The sequence below is a fragment of the Garra rufa genome, chromosome 20 (assembly GCF_049309525.1).
Source record: "Garra rufa chromosome 20, GarRuf1.0, whole genome shotgun sequence".
NCBI lineage: Eukaryota > Metazoa > Chordata > Actinopteri > Cypriniformes > Cyprinidae > Garra > Garra rufa.
The window spans coordinates 17,472,282-17,487,303 of NC_133380.1; the positions used below are offsets into that span (position 1 = coordinate 17,472,282).

The 15,022-nt window shown below is 38.1% G+C and overlaps 1 protein-coding gene across 1 annotated transcript; it reads right to left on the reverse strand.

Moving 5' to 3' along the window:
- Window positions 1-150: 150 nt before the first annotated feature.
- ipo9 (importin 9) lies at window positions 151-14,849 on the reverse strand. Its single transcript, XM_073825756.1, has 24 exons — window positions 14,621-14,849; window positions 11,789-11,850; window positions 11,611-11,697; window positions 11,322-11,523; window positions 11,137-11,225; window positions 10,953-11,039; window positions 9,824-9,943; window positions 9,637-9,737; window positions 9,056-9,114; window positions 8,808-8,959; window positions 8,635-8,733; window positions 8,449-8,555; window positions 7,620-7,759; window positions 7,363-7,525; window positions 4,894-5,120; window positions 4,664-4,812; window positions 4,451-4,579; window positions 4,084-4,359; window positions 3,062-3,228; window positions 2,840-2,973; window positions 1,768-1,887; window positions 1,561-1,671; window positions 885-961; window positions 151-789 (listed from the first exon to the last, which is right to left on the reverse strand). The coding sequence occupies exons 1-24, from the start codon at window positions 14,784-14,786 to the stop codon at window positions 679-681; spliced, it is 3,135 nt and encodes a 1,044-aa protein (XP_073681857.1). The 5' UTR covers window positions 14,787-14,849; the 3' UTR covers window positions 151-678.
- Between the last annotated feature and the right edge of the window lie 173 nt (window positions 14,850-15,022).

Here is a 15,022-nt window from a genome sequence, read left to right on the forward strand (position 1 = left end):
ACCTTAACAGGCCTTTTATTTTGAAATTCTTCTCATACTTCACTGGAGACAATGCAGCTAATAAGACTGTAGGATCACTATGGTAACACTATATCATTTTTCATGCTTACTCAACAGTGTAGCCATAAAGATCATGCTCATGAGACCACGTAATGACAAACGACATGGATAACTTTAATAAGGCCGCCAACAGTTCCAACTTCTTTTCAAAGTGTAGATTGATCATCTGTCAGAAGTCTTTTTCCTTCCTCTACAGAAAGATTTTGTAACCATCATGATTTAATAAAGTGAGAAGGTACAAATGGACAGTTGATACTTTTAAATCATTCCTATTCTATTACCAGTCCCTTTGCAGAAAATTCACTCATCATACTAGACAGTAGTGTTTTGACATCCGATTCGAATGCACCCACACGGTCCTGTCTGGGATGCTAAGAAGCTGCCCCTCGCACCCTGCTCTTATAACATCCCCGGGAATCAATGTCCATTCCTTCCCTCAATAAAACACAGGGAGAGGCATGTAAACCTTTACTTTAAGTCCTCTTTTGGGTTGTGGATCAAGAGCGTCGTCCCAAAGGCAATCCGAGTCCACTCAAATGTTCAAGTTCGAAGAAAAGGTGACTGAGTGGTAAAGACGGAAACGAAGGACAAGGAGCCGATGTTGGATGGGGATACAGGTCATATACCGATGGACTGCAGGGCTCTTCTCTCTACTTCATTCAAGTGGCTTGAAAACATGCTATAGCAAGGCTGCTGAGCAAACTGGGTAAGGAAATCTGTCAGATACGCCTGTGGAACAACAACAACAAAAAAAAAACAGATGAGCATTGAACACTTGAAATTTGGATATGGCAATACTTTGGTGTTGATGCCAAAAAACTTACCTGAAGGTCAATTTGATATATGGGATCCTTAAGAGCATCTGGATCCTCCTCATCATCATCCTCATAATAATCATCATCTATGGGGAAACGACAAGAATTGTTATAGATTATTTGTAGACAAGACAAGGTGGTGAATATGGAAAACATTTTGGATTTCAGTTTTATTCAATTTTTAGGATCATTTTGATTTAAACCCGAAAGCTTTCTGACATTGTTAAAATACTCCATGTGACCTCAGTGGTTCAACCATAATTTTATGAAGCTTTTTGTGCACAAAGAAAACAAAAATAGCGACTTTATTGATGCACTGCCTTGTTTGTAAGCAGAGGAATGTGTTGTGGTACTCTTGTGAACACGTGGCAAAGACAAAGAAGAAATTGTTGAACAAAGTCATTATTTGTTTTCTTTGCACACAAAAAAAATATTCTTGTAGCTTCAAAAAATTTAGCTTGAACCACTGATGTCACATGGACTATTTTAACCATGTTAAACATGTCAGTTACATTACTGTCTATGCAGGGTCAGAATGCTCTCTGATTTCATCAGAAATATTTTAATTTGTGTTCTGAAGATGAAGGTCTTTCGGGTTTGGAACGACATGAGGGAGAGTAATTAATGACCGAATTTTAATTTAAATTTTCATTTCATATCTCTTGTCAGTAATATCAGACTTTACCGTATTTGTTGGAGGCAATGAGATCAGATAGAAGCTGTCCTGCTAATCCTTCATCTTCCTCATCATCATCATCATCTTCCTCTGCCAGATCATCCCACATTCCACCAGAGTCTGCAAAGCAAATGTACTAAAGGTAAGACAGCTCCACATTTCAGTGTCATCGATCAATACTAATACTAGAGGTAAATAGTTAAACCACACTAGTACCTTGGCTCCAATCTGCAGGATTTGCTCTGTTTGCATTAGCCTCCACCACAGAAGACAGTTCATTGACGATCAGTTTAAAGATCTTTACCAGCAAAGGAATGTTGGTCCACCGTTGTGGGTCTGAGAGAAACAGATTGGTCAGATGTCCGAGACTATAACAATTATTGATGAATAATTAGGCAATTTAAAATATTAGTTCACTTCTGGAATAAAGATTTCCTGACAATTTAGTCACCCCATGTCATCCAAGATCACATCTTTCTTTCTTCAGTGGAAAAGAAATAAAGGTTTTTGAGGAAAACATTCCAGGATTTTTTGCCATATAGTGGACTTTAATGGTGGCCAATGGGTTGAAGGTCCAAACTGCAGTTTCAGTGCAGCTTCAAAGGGCTCTATATGATCCCAGCTGAGCATTAAGAGTCTTATCTAGCAAAATGATTGGTCATTTTCTAAAAAAAAAAAGCACAATTTTCTATACTTTTTTAACCACAAATGCTTTTTTTGCATGAAGTCATAGATGCACATTGCAGAGCTAGTGCATTAAATAATCCCGTAGAGTTAAAAAAGGTAGGGTGAAAACATCTAATTTTCTCCTCAAACTTCAAAATCTTCAGACATCGTTTTACCTTTTTTTTGTAAAGGGCATTTGACTTTCTTTGGACTTTTGCTTTGTAAACACTGGGTCGGTACTCCCACCTATGTCATGCGTGAACTTTACAACTACATAATGCGTGAAGTCGAGCTAGAGCAAGACAAGCATTTGTGGTTAAAAAGTATATAAATTTAAATTTATTTTAGATATTGACCTATCGTTTCACTACTTAAGACTCTTATTCCTCAACTGGGATCATGTAGAGCCCATTTAAAGTCGCACTGAAATTGCAATTTGGACGTTCAACCTGCTGATCTCCATTGAAGTCCACTAAATGGAGAAAAATCTTGGAATTTTTTCCTTAAAAATCTTAATTCTGAAAGAATAACATGAACATCTTGGATGACATGGGGGTGAGTGAATTATCCGGAAACATTTATTCTCTAAGTGAATTAATCCTTTAAGAGATTTTTAACTTACTTTTGGCCGATTTGGAACGTGTGCAGATTCCCTCGTCCGGATTAAAAATTTCATCTCCTTTGACGACTATATCTTGGAGGCGCTTGTCGTTCGTATTCAGACCATGCTGGAGAAGTTTACACAAGGCAACAGCACTGTGGACAGAGCGATTACGGTGTTATTTCAAAATGGAAGCTGTGCAGTTTCTTCAAACACTTTGCAGACAATATTGGAAAGCCTCACCTGACTTTGCCTTCGTACTGGCCGTAGAACAGATGTTGGCGACTCATCCACTCAGCCATGACAAACTCTAGGGCTGGTTTCCCTGTGGGACCTGGAAGACTGCATAGGAATTCCAGGAGGGGGTCCAACTGGGAATGGACCAGGTGGGCGAAAACCATGATCAGGGACTGTTAAATGAAGAGCGAGAATGCATTTCACACCTCATTTGAGCCAGCAGCTACACCACAATTCAGACTTATTTGTTGTACAAGAAAATTAATGTTCAACATAAAAAAAAACAAGCAAACAATTAAAGTTATTACTATTAGCTTAAGTGAGTGCTATTTCTGGATCTGTGTTACTCTTGATTACATAAAACGGAATGTTCTAACATGTTAACTACTAATTAATCCCCAATTATTGACACTGAATAACTGTTATTATGTACTTATAGTCCTAGTTTCATTTAATAATTTGCCCAAGGTGTTTATTTTGTTTATACTTTTTTTTAAAAATGGAAGGTTATGGCAATTTATTCAAACCCATTTTTGATTCACACTGATTCTTTTGTGAACCGTTTAGACTGATTTATTCAAAAAGAACTGACTAAACTCTTCTGCTTAAAGGGATACAAATTTCAGATAATTACAATCAGTTATATTTAAAAATGGCTCTTCCAAGGTTTATAATGGCAGTGAATGGGTGTTGATATTTTGAAGCAAAATAAATGCATCCATCTTACACGAACATCTTACCCCCCTGGAGCTGTGTGGAGTACTTTTTATGATGGATGAACTTTATTAGGCTTCAGATCTCAACACCTTTTTGCTGCCATTATAAAGCTTAGAAGAGCCAGGACATTTTTTAATATAACTCTGATTGTATTTGTCTGGAAGAAGAAAGTCATATACACCTAGGATGGCTTAAGGGGGAGTAAATCACGGGGTAATTTTTATTTTTGGGTGAACTATCCCTTTAATGAATAGCTTATATATATATATATATATATATAAGCCAAACATCTGGTACCAATCCAACCCTACCTGCATCACACTGAGGGTCTCAGCCTGCTGCATCTTGCTGAGAATAGCACGCAGTATTTGGTCCAGCTGATCAGCCAACTGAGTGCCAGCTCGGGCAATAAGAGTGGACACCAGACGACCTACGAAAGCAGCGGTGAACTCAGATGTGCGGGGGTCCAGGAGCTGACTGACAACCTGCATGACATACCACAGGCCACTGTGGCCTTGCTCATCTTGCCACTGGGCAATCTGCTCCAGTGCAACAGACACATAGGCCCTCAAGCATTCTCCACCATTCTGGTAAAATCAACAATGATAAGAGTTAGATAACAACTGACATGGGGACTCTGAAAAGACATCTAATTTGTTTCTGGGAGAATGATGCTACCTGCATTGTGGTGTTGTCATCTGTGCGGAGGGTGCATTGAGCCACTGCAGGAAAAGCTTGGCACACAAGCATGTCAGACAACGGGGGTTTAGTGTTACGAACAACCGTAGTTAGGATATCTATGGATGTCTGTAAGAACAAATAAAAAGAAAAAAAGATGTATTACTTACAGAAAACAGCTAAAAGCAAAACAAAATGAGAAGTTTAACTTACAGCGCAAAGGCCAGATGGGATTTTATCAGGCGGTGCTTGCATAATGCTAACAAGAGTAGGAATGAGGCGCATTTGCATGGGTCCTTGGCAGGCTTCAATCTGAGCAAGCTCTTTGAAGATATCCTGTGCTAAAGACGCTACAACGGGATCTAACAAGAAAGGAATAGAAAACAAGATAAGCCCCAAGTAATTAGAAATGATACTGGCTGTTGACTATAAAATGATCTTACCATTACTGTACTTAAGGAAGATGGCAATAGTGAGTGGGCAGATCTTGTTCTCAGCACTCGTGGTGAAAGCCGGATCCACGGTGCAAACAATACAGAGGGTCTCCATGACTAAAGTGAGAACTTCAGAGCTGAACTGAGCCGCAAGCTGCACCAGCCCTTCCAAGATACTGGGCAGAAACGGCTGCAAGACGTGTGTACTCTCCGACAGCTTTAGTTGATCACAGTACCTGTGAAACAGACATAAAGAGAGATCGCTACTTTTGTGGAAATCGTGATTTAAAAAAAAAGAAAAAAGGGTAGAGGGTTTGATAACCAGAAAGCATTTATTTGAAATAGAAATATTTACTACCCTAAATGTCATTACTGTCATTTAGGATTTTTTATCCAATTACAAGTTAAGTTATTGAATGTTCATACAATATGGCATTTATTTAAAATAATTAAAATGGCTACAATTGTGTTAATTATTCCGTTTAAACCACATACAGTTGAGGTTAAAGGTTTACATACACCTTGAGTAATCTGCAAAATGTTGATTATTTTACCAAAATAAGAGGGGTCATACAAAATGCATGTTTTTTATTTAGTACTAACCTGAATAAGATATTTCACATAAAAGACGTTTACATATAGTCCACAAGAGAAAGTAATAGTTGAATTTATAAAAAATTACCCCATTCAAAAGTTTACACACACTTGATCCTTATACTGTGTTGTTACCTGAACGATCCACAGCTGTTTTTATTTTTGTTTGTTAAGAGATAGTTGTTTGTGAGTCCATTGTTTGTCCTAAATGGTTAAACTGCCTGATGTTCTTCAGAAAAATCCTTCAGGTCCCACAAAGTCTTTGTTTTTTTTAGCATTTTTGTGTATTTGAACCCTTTGCAACAGTGACTGCAACTATTACAAAAGGTTCAAACGCTCACTGAGGCTTCCAAAAAACACACAATGCATTAAGAGGCGGGGGTGAAAACAAATTTTTGAATTTGAAGATCAGGGTAAATTTAACTTATTTTGTCTTCTGGGGAACATGCAAGTACCTTCTCAAGGTCAGTACTAAATGAAAAAAATATGATATTTAGGCAAAATATGAAAAATGTATGTATCTTCATTCTGTTTAAATGTTTACACCCCTGGCTCTTAATGCATAATTTTTTCCTTCTGAGGCATCAGTGAGCGTTTGAACCTTCTGTAATAGTTGCATATGAGTCCCTCAGTTGTCCTCAGCGTCAAAAGATGAATCTCAAAATCATACAGTCATTGTTGGAAAGGGTTCAAATACACAAAAAAGCTGAAAACAAAAGAATTTGTGGGACCTGAAGGATTTTTCTGAAGAACAGCGGGCAGTTTAACTGTTCAGGACAAACAAAGGCCTCATGAACAACTATCACTAAACAAAAAACACAGCTGTGAATCATTCAGATAACAGCACAGTATTAAGAATCAAGTGTATGTGAACTTATGAACAGGATCATTTTATAAATGTAACTATTATTTTTTCATGTGGACTATATAGCCGCTTTTCCACTATCGGGCCGAACCGTTCTCAATGCTTAACCGTTCTGTTCCGTGCCGATCCGGGCCAGTCAGCACAGATACGGTTTGATTTTCCACTGTGGTGCAGATAACGGAACTCTTTGGAATATAAATACAAATGCGTCAAGTCGTTGCCTTGGGAACGCAAGAGTAGACAGCCCCACTTCTACTGTTATTGTCCTTTTGGATGTGATATGTATGTTTGAGTTTTTTATTTTTTCCCGGCACTGTTTTGAACTTTTCTTAATGCCCTACTCTGCAAGACACTGCGCTATAATTTTAAAAACTTTTCGTTTCTCTTTGCACCCTCCAGCTGTTTTTGAATTTTTCTTTCTGTCCAAATATCAATATTAGCGCAAATGTTTCATCCACAGACCAAAGTGTCTCAGCCATTTATATTTATATTTACCGTATCTGCTTACTGCGCATCCGCTTAGCCATAGAGAAACTGGTAGCCAGGCAACAGCGTGGCGACGTCATGCACACGCATTTTACCAGCCCGGTTCAGCACGGTTGTCCAACCGTGCCGAGAATTCCGGGCCGAGAACGGTTTGTAATCGTTCCGTGCCGTACCAGGCTCAGGTGGAAACACAACTGGAACTGTACCCGACCGTTCTAAGAACGGTTCGGCCCGATAGTGGAAAAGCGGCTTATGTAAATGTCTTTTATGCGAAATATCTTATTCAGGTCAGTACTAAATAAAAAAACAACATGTATTTTGTAGGATCCCTCTTATTTTGATAAAACAATGAACATTTAGCAGATTCTCCAAGGTGTATGTAAAGTTTTGACCTCAACTGTATCTGTATATTAATTTCATCCTTAAAACTAAAAGATATAGAACCAAATAAGATTCCTGCTTAGTAGCAGCCCATACAGTTCTGTGCAAATTATTAAACCCTGCACATTAGTCACTGGAAATGAAAGTCTTACCCCCATATTGCTCTCACAGCAGAGATCCGGACAGAGGGTGGCTGACTCTCATGTAGACCACTCACAGTGGCCTGAAGGAACTGCTGAATGAGTTCTGGAGACATTGCTGCAGTGAAACGACTGGCTGCCCATAAGGCCCGACCCAACAGGAATGGAGAGGCCGCTGGGAGTTGAACAACATGAGGATCAGTACCTTAGGTCTACACTCAGGCCATATAGAGATGCAAGATGAAAATGAAAGTGTGGAATAATGTTACCTGGTAAATTGAGGTCAGCAAGGATGACACTGGCAAGGAATCCATGCATATCGAATTGCACTCGACCGTTCTTTACATTCTCAGTGATGATGGTCTTGACTGAGCCCAGGGCCAGCATGCAAGCCTCATGCACCTTCCACCTGCATATTAAAAAGAGATACTGATGTAAAAAAGGTCCCTTCTTATATTATATTGCTTTAAAGGATTAGTTCACTGCTGAATTAAAATTGTAATTTTCTGATAGGTTACCTCTGTTATCCAAGTTGTTCATGACTTTTTTTCTTCAATCGAAAAGAATTTAAGGTTTTAAGAAAACATTCCAGAAATTTTCCCCATATCAATGGTGGCCAACGGGCTGAAGGTCTGCAGTTTCAATGCAGCTTTAAAGGGCTACATAGTCCCAGCTGAGGAACATGGGTCTAATCTAGCGAAACAATCAGTCATTTTCTTTGTATTCGTCATATTTCTTGGTTGGGATCGTGTAAAGCCCTTCAAAGCTGCATTGAAACTGCAATTTAGACCTTCAACCCACCGATCCCCACTGAAGTACACTATATGGAGAAAAATCCTGGAATATTTTCCTCAAAAAAACAAACAAACAAACAAACAAAAAAAAAAAACCTTTATTTTTTCACATCTTGGATGAAATGGGGGTGAGTAAATTATTAGAAAGTTTTAATTCTGGAGTGAACAAATCCTTTAACTCTGACTTGTTTTAACCAACAAAGCCCCTGCATTTCCCTCACAAACCTTTTTGAGAAAGCTGGACGTAAAGCAACAGTGAAAAAGAAAGTTTAGTTGTGATAGAGGATGTTTTCTCTCTCTTTACCAGTGTTCACTGCCTGTGTTCTTGGCTTGTTCTGCCTCTTGTAGGTGCCGTGTTGCAGCCGCCGCTAAAGCAGCAGCGCTCTCGTTCTGAAACTCGGCAGCAACAGCCTGATAGACAAAAGGATGCGTTCAACATAAAGGAGGAAAAACATTTAAACACCTACAAATAAATTCCCTGTGCTCTCACCAGCAACAGATCCTGTGCTGATATCCGGACCGAGTAAGAGAAGGTGTCATCATCCTCATCCTCAACAAACTGCTGGGGATTGGCTGTCCATACCTTGATCTGTGAGGTGGATGAGAATGTTAAGACAAAAGCGATAAAAAAAGACATGACACACACCCACACTGCCCACAAACCTGATCCTCCGTGATCTGCATGTAGAGGATGATGTAATATATGAGCTCTGGTAGAGCTTTCTTCACTGTGCTCTTGAACTTTTTGTTCTCCAGAAGTGTGTGGACAAACTCGAAGATGCTGAAGACGAGGTTCTCAAAGCCAAGGACCTCACCTGTGACAATGACACGAATTAATAGAGCACAGTGCTTACTAAATTAGTCTAAATAGCAATGACGATCAATTCTTGGAAAAATCTAGTGCAACATACCATCAGAGTCAACAGGATCATCCACTTCTTCTGTGTAGTTGACCTCAGTTCTCACATAAGTACATGCTGGGTTAAGGAAAACACTTCAAAATTTGAGTGAAATGACTGGCACCAATAAAAACATAAAATTTGCCTAGGATATTAAAGGAATAGTTTACCCAAAAATGACATTTGCTCACTTCCAGACCATCCAAGATGGAGAAAGTAATATTATGGACCCATATTTTAGTTGAAGCAACGATTTAATTTAAAAACAGCTTAGTGATGGATTTGTTTATTACAAACACATAGCCTTTTCCTTTATAAGATAGACGGAAGTTGTGTGGATAACTTGTAGATTAGTGATGTTTTTAATCAGCTGTTTGGACTCTCATTCTGATGGCACCCATTCACTGCAGAGGATCAATTGGTGAGCAAGTGATGCTAGATTTCTTTAAATGTTACGATGAAGCTACAAACTCATCTACATCTTGGATGACCTAAGGGTGAGTAAATTTTCATCAAATTTGCATTTTTGGGTGAACTTTTCCTTTAACGGCGATAGGTTAAACAAGTGATATAAAAAGTAAATGAATGGATATAATGAGGCGCTTTCTGTCAGGGTGTTCCAGACAATAGGAAGAATTTGTTGCATGGAGGACACCATGGGTTTAGGGAAGTTCTTCACAAGAGCCGTCACCGCCTGGGAGGAGATAACAATTGATAATTACATTCACATCACAAGGGAAAAAGGTATTTTTCTGCATGATGCAACAGCTTCAGCTTCACCTTCAGCACTTCCATCTTCAGGCCACTATCTGAAGTGGGTCCGTCTGGAATCTGCAGGGCCTGTATGAAGGCCTCAGTGAACTGCTGCACCACCGGGAAGATCAGAGTGTTGGCAGCACCCTAAAATCAAACAAAATTGTTTTAATAAAGTTTCCCATTTGATATTTATTGTAAGGTATTAGGTGTTACGAAGTCACAAATTTCCACTGCATTTATTAATTTAGATTAATGTTAATTTATACAACTTGACATTAATGATAGATTAATACACTACAGTTAATAAAAAATTTTCTTCATGTTTTTGAAAGTCGTTTCTTTACTAACCAATGCTGCATTTATTTGATGATACAATGCAGTAATACTGAGAAATATTATTTAAATAAGCTTTTAAAATAAGTTTTTCATTTTATTATGCTTTAAAATGTAATTTATTTCTGTGATGGCAAAGCTGAATTTTTAGTAGTTATTCCTCCAGGCTTCAGTGTCACATTATTATTATTATATACTTCAAGTCAAAAGTTTACACACACATTGCAGAACCTACAATGTTAATTATTTTACTAAAATAAAAGTGATCATACAAAATGCATGTTATTTTTTTATTTAGTACTGACCTGAATAAGATATTTCACATAAAAGATGTTTACGAATAGTTCACAAGAGAAAATAATAGTTGAATTTTTAAAAATGACCCCGTTCTTAATACTGTATTGTTGCCTGAATGATCCACAGCTGTTTTTTTGTTTAGTGATATTTGTTTATGAGTCCCTTGTTTGTCCTGAACAGTTAAACTGCCCACTGTTCTTTTAAAAAGTCTGTCAGGTACCACAAATTCTTTGGTTTTTCAGCGCTTTTTGTGTATATGAACCCTTTCCAACAATGACTGTATGATTTTGAGATCCATCTTTTCACACTGAGGACAATTGAGGGACTCATATGCAACTCTTACAGAAGGTTCAAATGCTCACTGATGTTTTAGAAAGACACATGATGCATCACAGCTGGGGGTGAAAACTTTTGGATTCTTTTATAAAAACAAAAGTAAAATTTTGTAACTTTTTCAATGCGTTTACTGTCACTTCCAAAGTGCTACCTGTTTACCTAAAAACAAAAGTTACTGAAACTTTACCTTTGCTACTTCATCAATCGCACAGATAAGATTAGCACATGTGGTGAAAATCTCAACTGCTCTGGATCGAGTGCGAATACTGTAAACCTGCAACAGTAACACAACAACAGCGTTTTTTCTCAGCAATACACATAACTGTCTCGAAAAGCAAGGACTGTTTTGTGTTTTAAGCTGAGTATCATACCTCCGCCATGGTAAAAATCTTGTACATCTGAGGCAAAATCACAGGTGCAACATCCGGCATCTGTACATCCGTCACCTCTCGGGTAAATTCTATGAAACACATAATAATACATTGCTTAATAACAGTGCAAAAACACTGTCACTTGTTTTAACTGTGAGGAAGAGGTGAGAGTTGAGAGTCATTACCTGTGAGAACCCTCATGGCACCATGTACAGCGTTAACATCCCCACTGGCCAGCATGTCCATGAGGAGCTTGAAGAGCCCAGGCCAAGCTTCAGGCCAGTCCCAGTGTGCAATAGCTGACAGGGCATAGGCCACGCTGGAGCGCACCTTACTGATGGCCTCTCGTAAACCACTTGGAAGCAGCTCACGGATTGCAGCTTTGGCCTAAACAGAAAGGGATATGGGATATAAATTATTATAATGCCACATCTCAGATAATGTCACTTCCAGACATAAATATGCAATTTTTACCCATTCAGTGGTCTCTGGGGGCCTGTATTTCTCTGACTGGGCGCACCAGTGTGTCTCAACATACTGCTTCAGAATGACAGAGGCCAACTACAAGAGACACACAGCACACAAATTAAGTAAATATTACTGTTGTTTTTCTGTTATTTCATGCTTAAAATAACTAGATATCAACTCTTGCCTGGCGTATAGCAAGTGCTCCGTGTGGGTCGACAGTGAGCTCTGCAAGGTGAACTCCAAACTCTACAAAACAGGTGCAAATATATTACCTCATTTACTCAATGAGGGCAAAAACAACCACAACCAACAATCAGTTTGACTAACAATAGATGAACAAGCTAAGACCACAAATGCATTAGAAGCCAAGTCAGAGGAGTAAAACAAACAACAAAAATGTATGTATGCTTTATTCACAGCAATACTGCACTACCACATCTTTTATCATCCATGGATTTAGCTCAATGAGAGGCTGGTGGCCAAAAGACAATGTTACTGCTGACACCCAAAACACAGAAGAACCCTGAGAGAGAGGCCACAGCCAGCGACCCACTGGGTTAAACTGACCAACTGATTTTCATGGGCATTTCTACCCTTATGTGGGCATGTTTTCTTTCTAAACATAAAAACATATATTGTATGGTTCATAAATACACTGCTGTTCAAAAATTTGGGGTCAATAAGTTTTTTTTTTTTTTTAAATAGGGACGCAATAAATTGATCAAAAGTGACAGAAAAGACATTTATAATCTTACGAAAGATTTCAATTTCAAATAAATGCTGTTCTTTTGAACTTTTTATTCATCAAAGAAATCTGTCAAAAAAGTATCCTGGTTTTCACAACATTTTAAGCAACAGAACTGTTTTTAACATATAATGTTAATTATAAACATTTTATATGACATATAATGTTAATTATAAAAATATTATATGACAATAAAACTAAATATTTCTTTAGCACCAAATTAGCATATTATAATGATTTCTGAAAAATCTAATTGAGCTTGTATTTCAATTCTACTGAATTACTGTACTGTACTAAAACAATGTCTCAATATAAACAGTCATAAAATAAAAAATCCAGTCAACATCAAGAAGCTAATGCAAAAGTACAGCCAAACCAAAATTTAACCTTAAACATTTCTCACATAATCACATATGTGACCCTGGACCACAAAACCAGTCTTAAGTCGCTGGGGTATATTTGTAGCAATAGCCAAAAATACATTGCATGGGTCAAAATTTTTGATTTTTCTTTTATGCCAAAATTCATTAAGAAATTAAGTAAAGTTCATGTTCCATGAAGATTTTTTGTAAAGTTCCTACTGTAAACATATCAAAATGTAATTTTTGATTTGTAATATGCATTGTTAAGAACCTAATTTGGACAACTTTAAAGGTGATTTTCTCAGTCTTTTTGATTTTTTTTGCATCCTCAGATTTCTGATTTCAAATAGCTGTATCTCGGCCAAATATTGTCCTATCCTAACAAACCATACATTTATTGAGCTTTCATATGATGTATAAATCTCAGTTTTGTCAAATGTAACCTTATGACTGGTTTTGTGGTCCAGGGTCACATATAATTATTTGCTATGGTTTAGAGAATGGTAATCAAATATGAACAAATTCATCTTGATAGTTACAATCAAATCAAAATGTATTCAGACACCTTCAAAATTTCTCACATTATCACAGTTTATTTGCTATAGTTTAGAAAAAATAGTGAAAATCAAATCAAAACCGTTGACAAAAACTCAAGAGGTCAGCTGTGTCAGAATAAATTCATCTTGTTCATGTCAGATAACTTTGACAGAAAGGTAGGTAACAAAACATGGTCACTATAATGTCCTGCACCCACTAGTAAAAAAAAGTATCAAAAATTATATCTGGTGTCTGCATAATTTTTGGTTTGACTGTGCAACTATAACAAAATACAAAAATAACACGTTGGTTGCAAAAATGTGCCATTCACTCTTAGGAAAAGAATAGAAAACATAAGTTAATAGGCCAAGAAGAAAATGTATAAAAATCTATCAAATAATGTCCACAAAAATTTATTCTTTGGCATTTTTGCAGGCAATTCGAATGACTTTTGCAATTTTATCTTTGGCCAAAGCTACTCGCTCACATCCAGCCCCACAAACAAGATTTGGCTCTTTTTCTCATCAAGGATGACGAAACAGCCACAAAACTCCAAGCAATATCTTAACTTTAAAAACACTGGGTGATGTAACCTTGATGACAGTGGGTACTTGGACTTCATATTAATAGGGACACTCTAAGAACCCAAACCCCAAGTTAACAGCAATGCTTTGGCATTGGAAGTTAGTCAGAAGGCAAAATAGAATGAGGAGTTGTGTCATTTCATCCACAGGTCATAAATAAAAACGTCTGAGAAATAAAAAATAAACATGTAACTGAGGGGTAACGTTAGTAAGCCTAAAAATTATCATCGTCTAACGTTACTCAACCCGCGAAACACAGAAGTGGATCACAACTCACTTTATTAAAAAAAATGCTGTGAAAGTCAAATGGTGACTGAGGGTGAAGAACAATAAGGTTTGAAACAACACGAGCGTGGGTAAATGACAGAATGTTGTTTTTTTTGGTATTCAACCCCCTGGAAATATAAATTTCTCACAAAGATGACGCATGTTTACACGAACACGAAGTTAGCATCATGTGAGTGAGTTTAAAAGTGAAACTGACTAAATTCAGATCGACAGAACCGAACTTCTCACTTATAATCTTTTCATATGACTCCCCAACCATCAAGTGAAAATGCGGGAACATGTTGGTTTGGGCTGCACATGCTTTCGCCTCCCCAATTCAAGCGGATATGTTGACAAATTCACCCTGACTGTATGAATGATAAACAAGGTCGGCAAGCATCATAAAACCAGGAACAGTTGATATGAAATGGAAAAGCGTGTGTCCAGGAAGGCCCGTGTGTAAAATCTGCACTTCACATGGTGTCATGAATGTTGTGGAAGCATCTCATGTCAGTTCTTACCCTCCGTCACTTCCAACACTTTAATGCGCTCCTCCGCCGCAGCACGCACTTCTTGCACCGGCGACAGAATGGCGTTCAGCGCGTCTATGAGAGTCTCCTTGAGTCCTTTATCCACCTGGTCGAGAGTCGAAACCGGGCCGGGACCCGACGCGTTCATACCCGCCATATTTTCGCCTGTCTTGCCGAGGCTAACGGAGAGATGACCGGGGACCCGACGGAAGGATGCACAGCGCGCCAATGCACGTTTAGGGCGGGACTATGAAACGATGAAATGTTGCCATTAGTGAATCATTGGCGCTTTCATAAGCATAATGGCTCCATCCAGAGGAATGGAGGTTGAACAGCTAGACCAAACAGCTTTTTACTTTTTAATTTGTCGCCACCTGATGCTCAGACCCGCAC

Excerpts from the sequence above, each read along its gene's own strand:
- ipo9 (XM_073825756.1), bottom strand. The coding sequence starts at position 14,786 with ATGGCGGGTATGAACGCGTCGGGTCCCGGCCCGGTTTCGACTCTCGAC. Across the intron at positions 9,944-10,952 it reads CGATTGATGAAGTAGCAAAG|GGTGCTGCCAACACTCTGAT; the intron begins GTAAAGTTTCAG and ends GTTTGATTTTAG. Across the intron at positions 1,672-1,767 it reads TCCTGCAGATTGGAGCCAAG|ACTCTGGTGGAATGTGGGAT; the intron begins GTACTAGTGTGG and ends TTTGCTTTGCAG.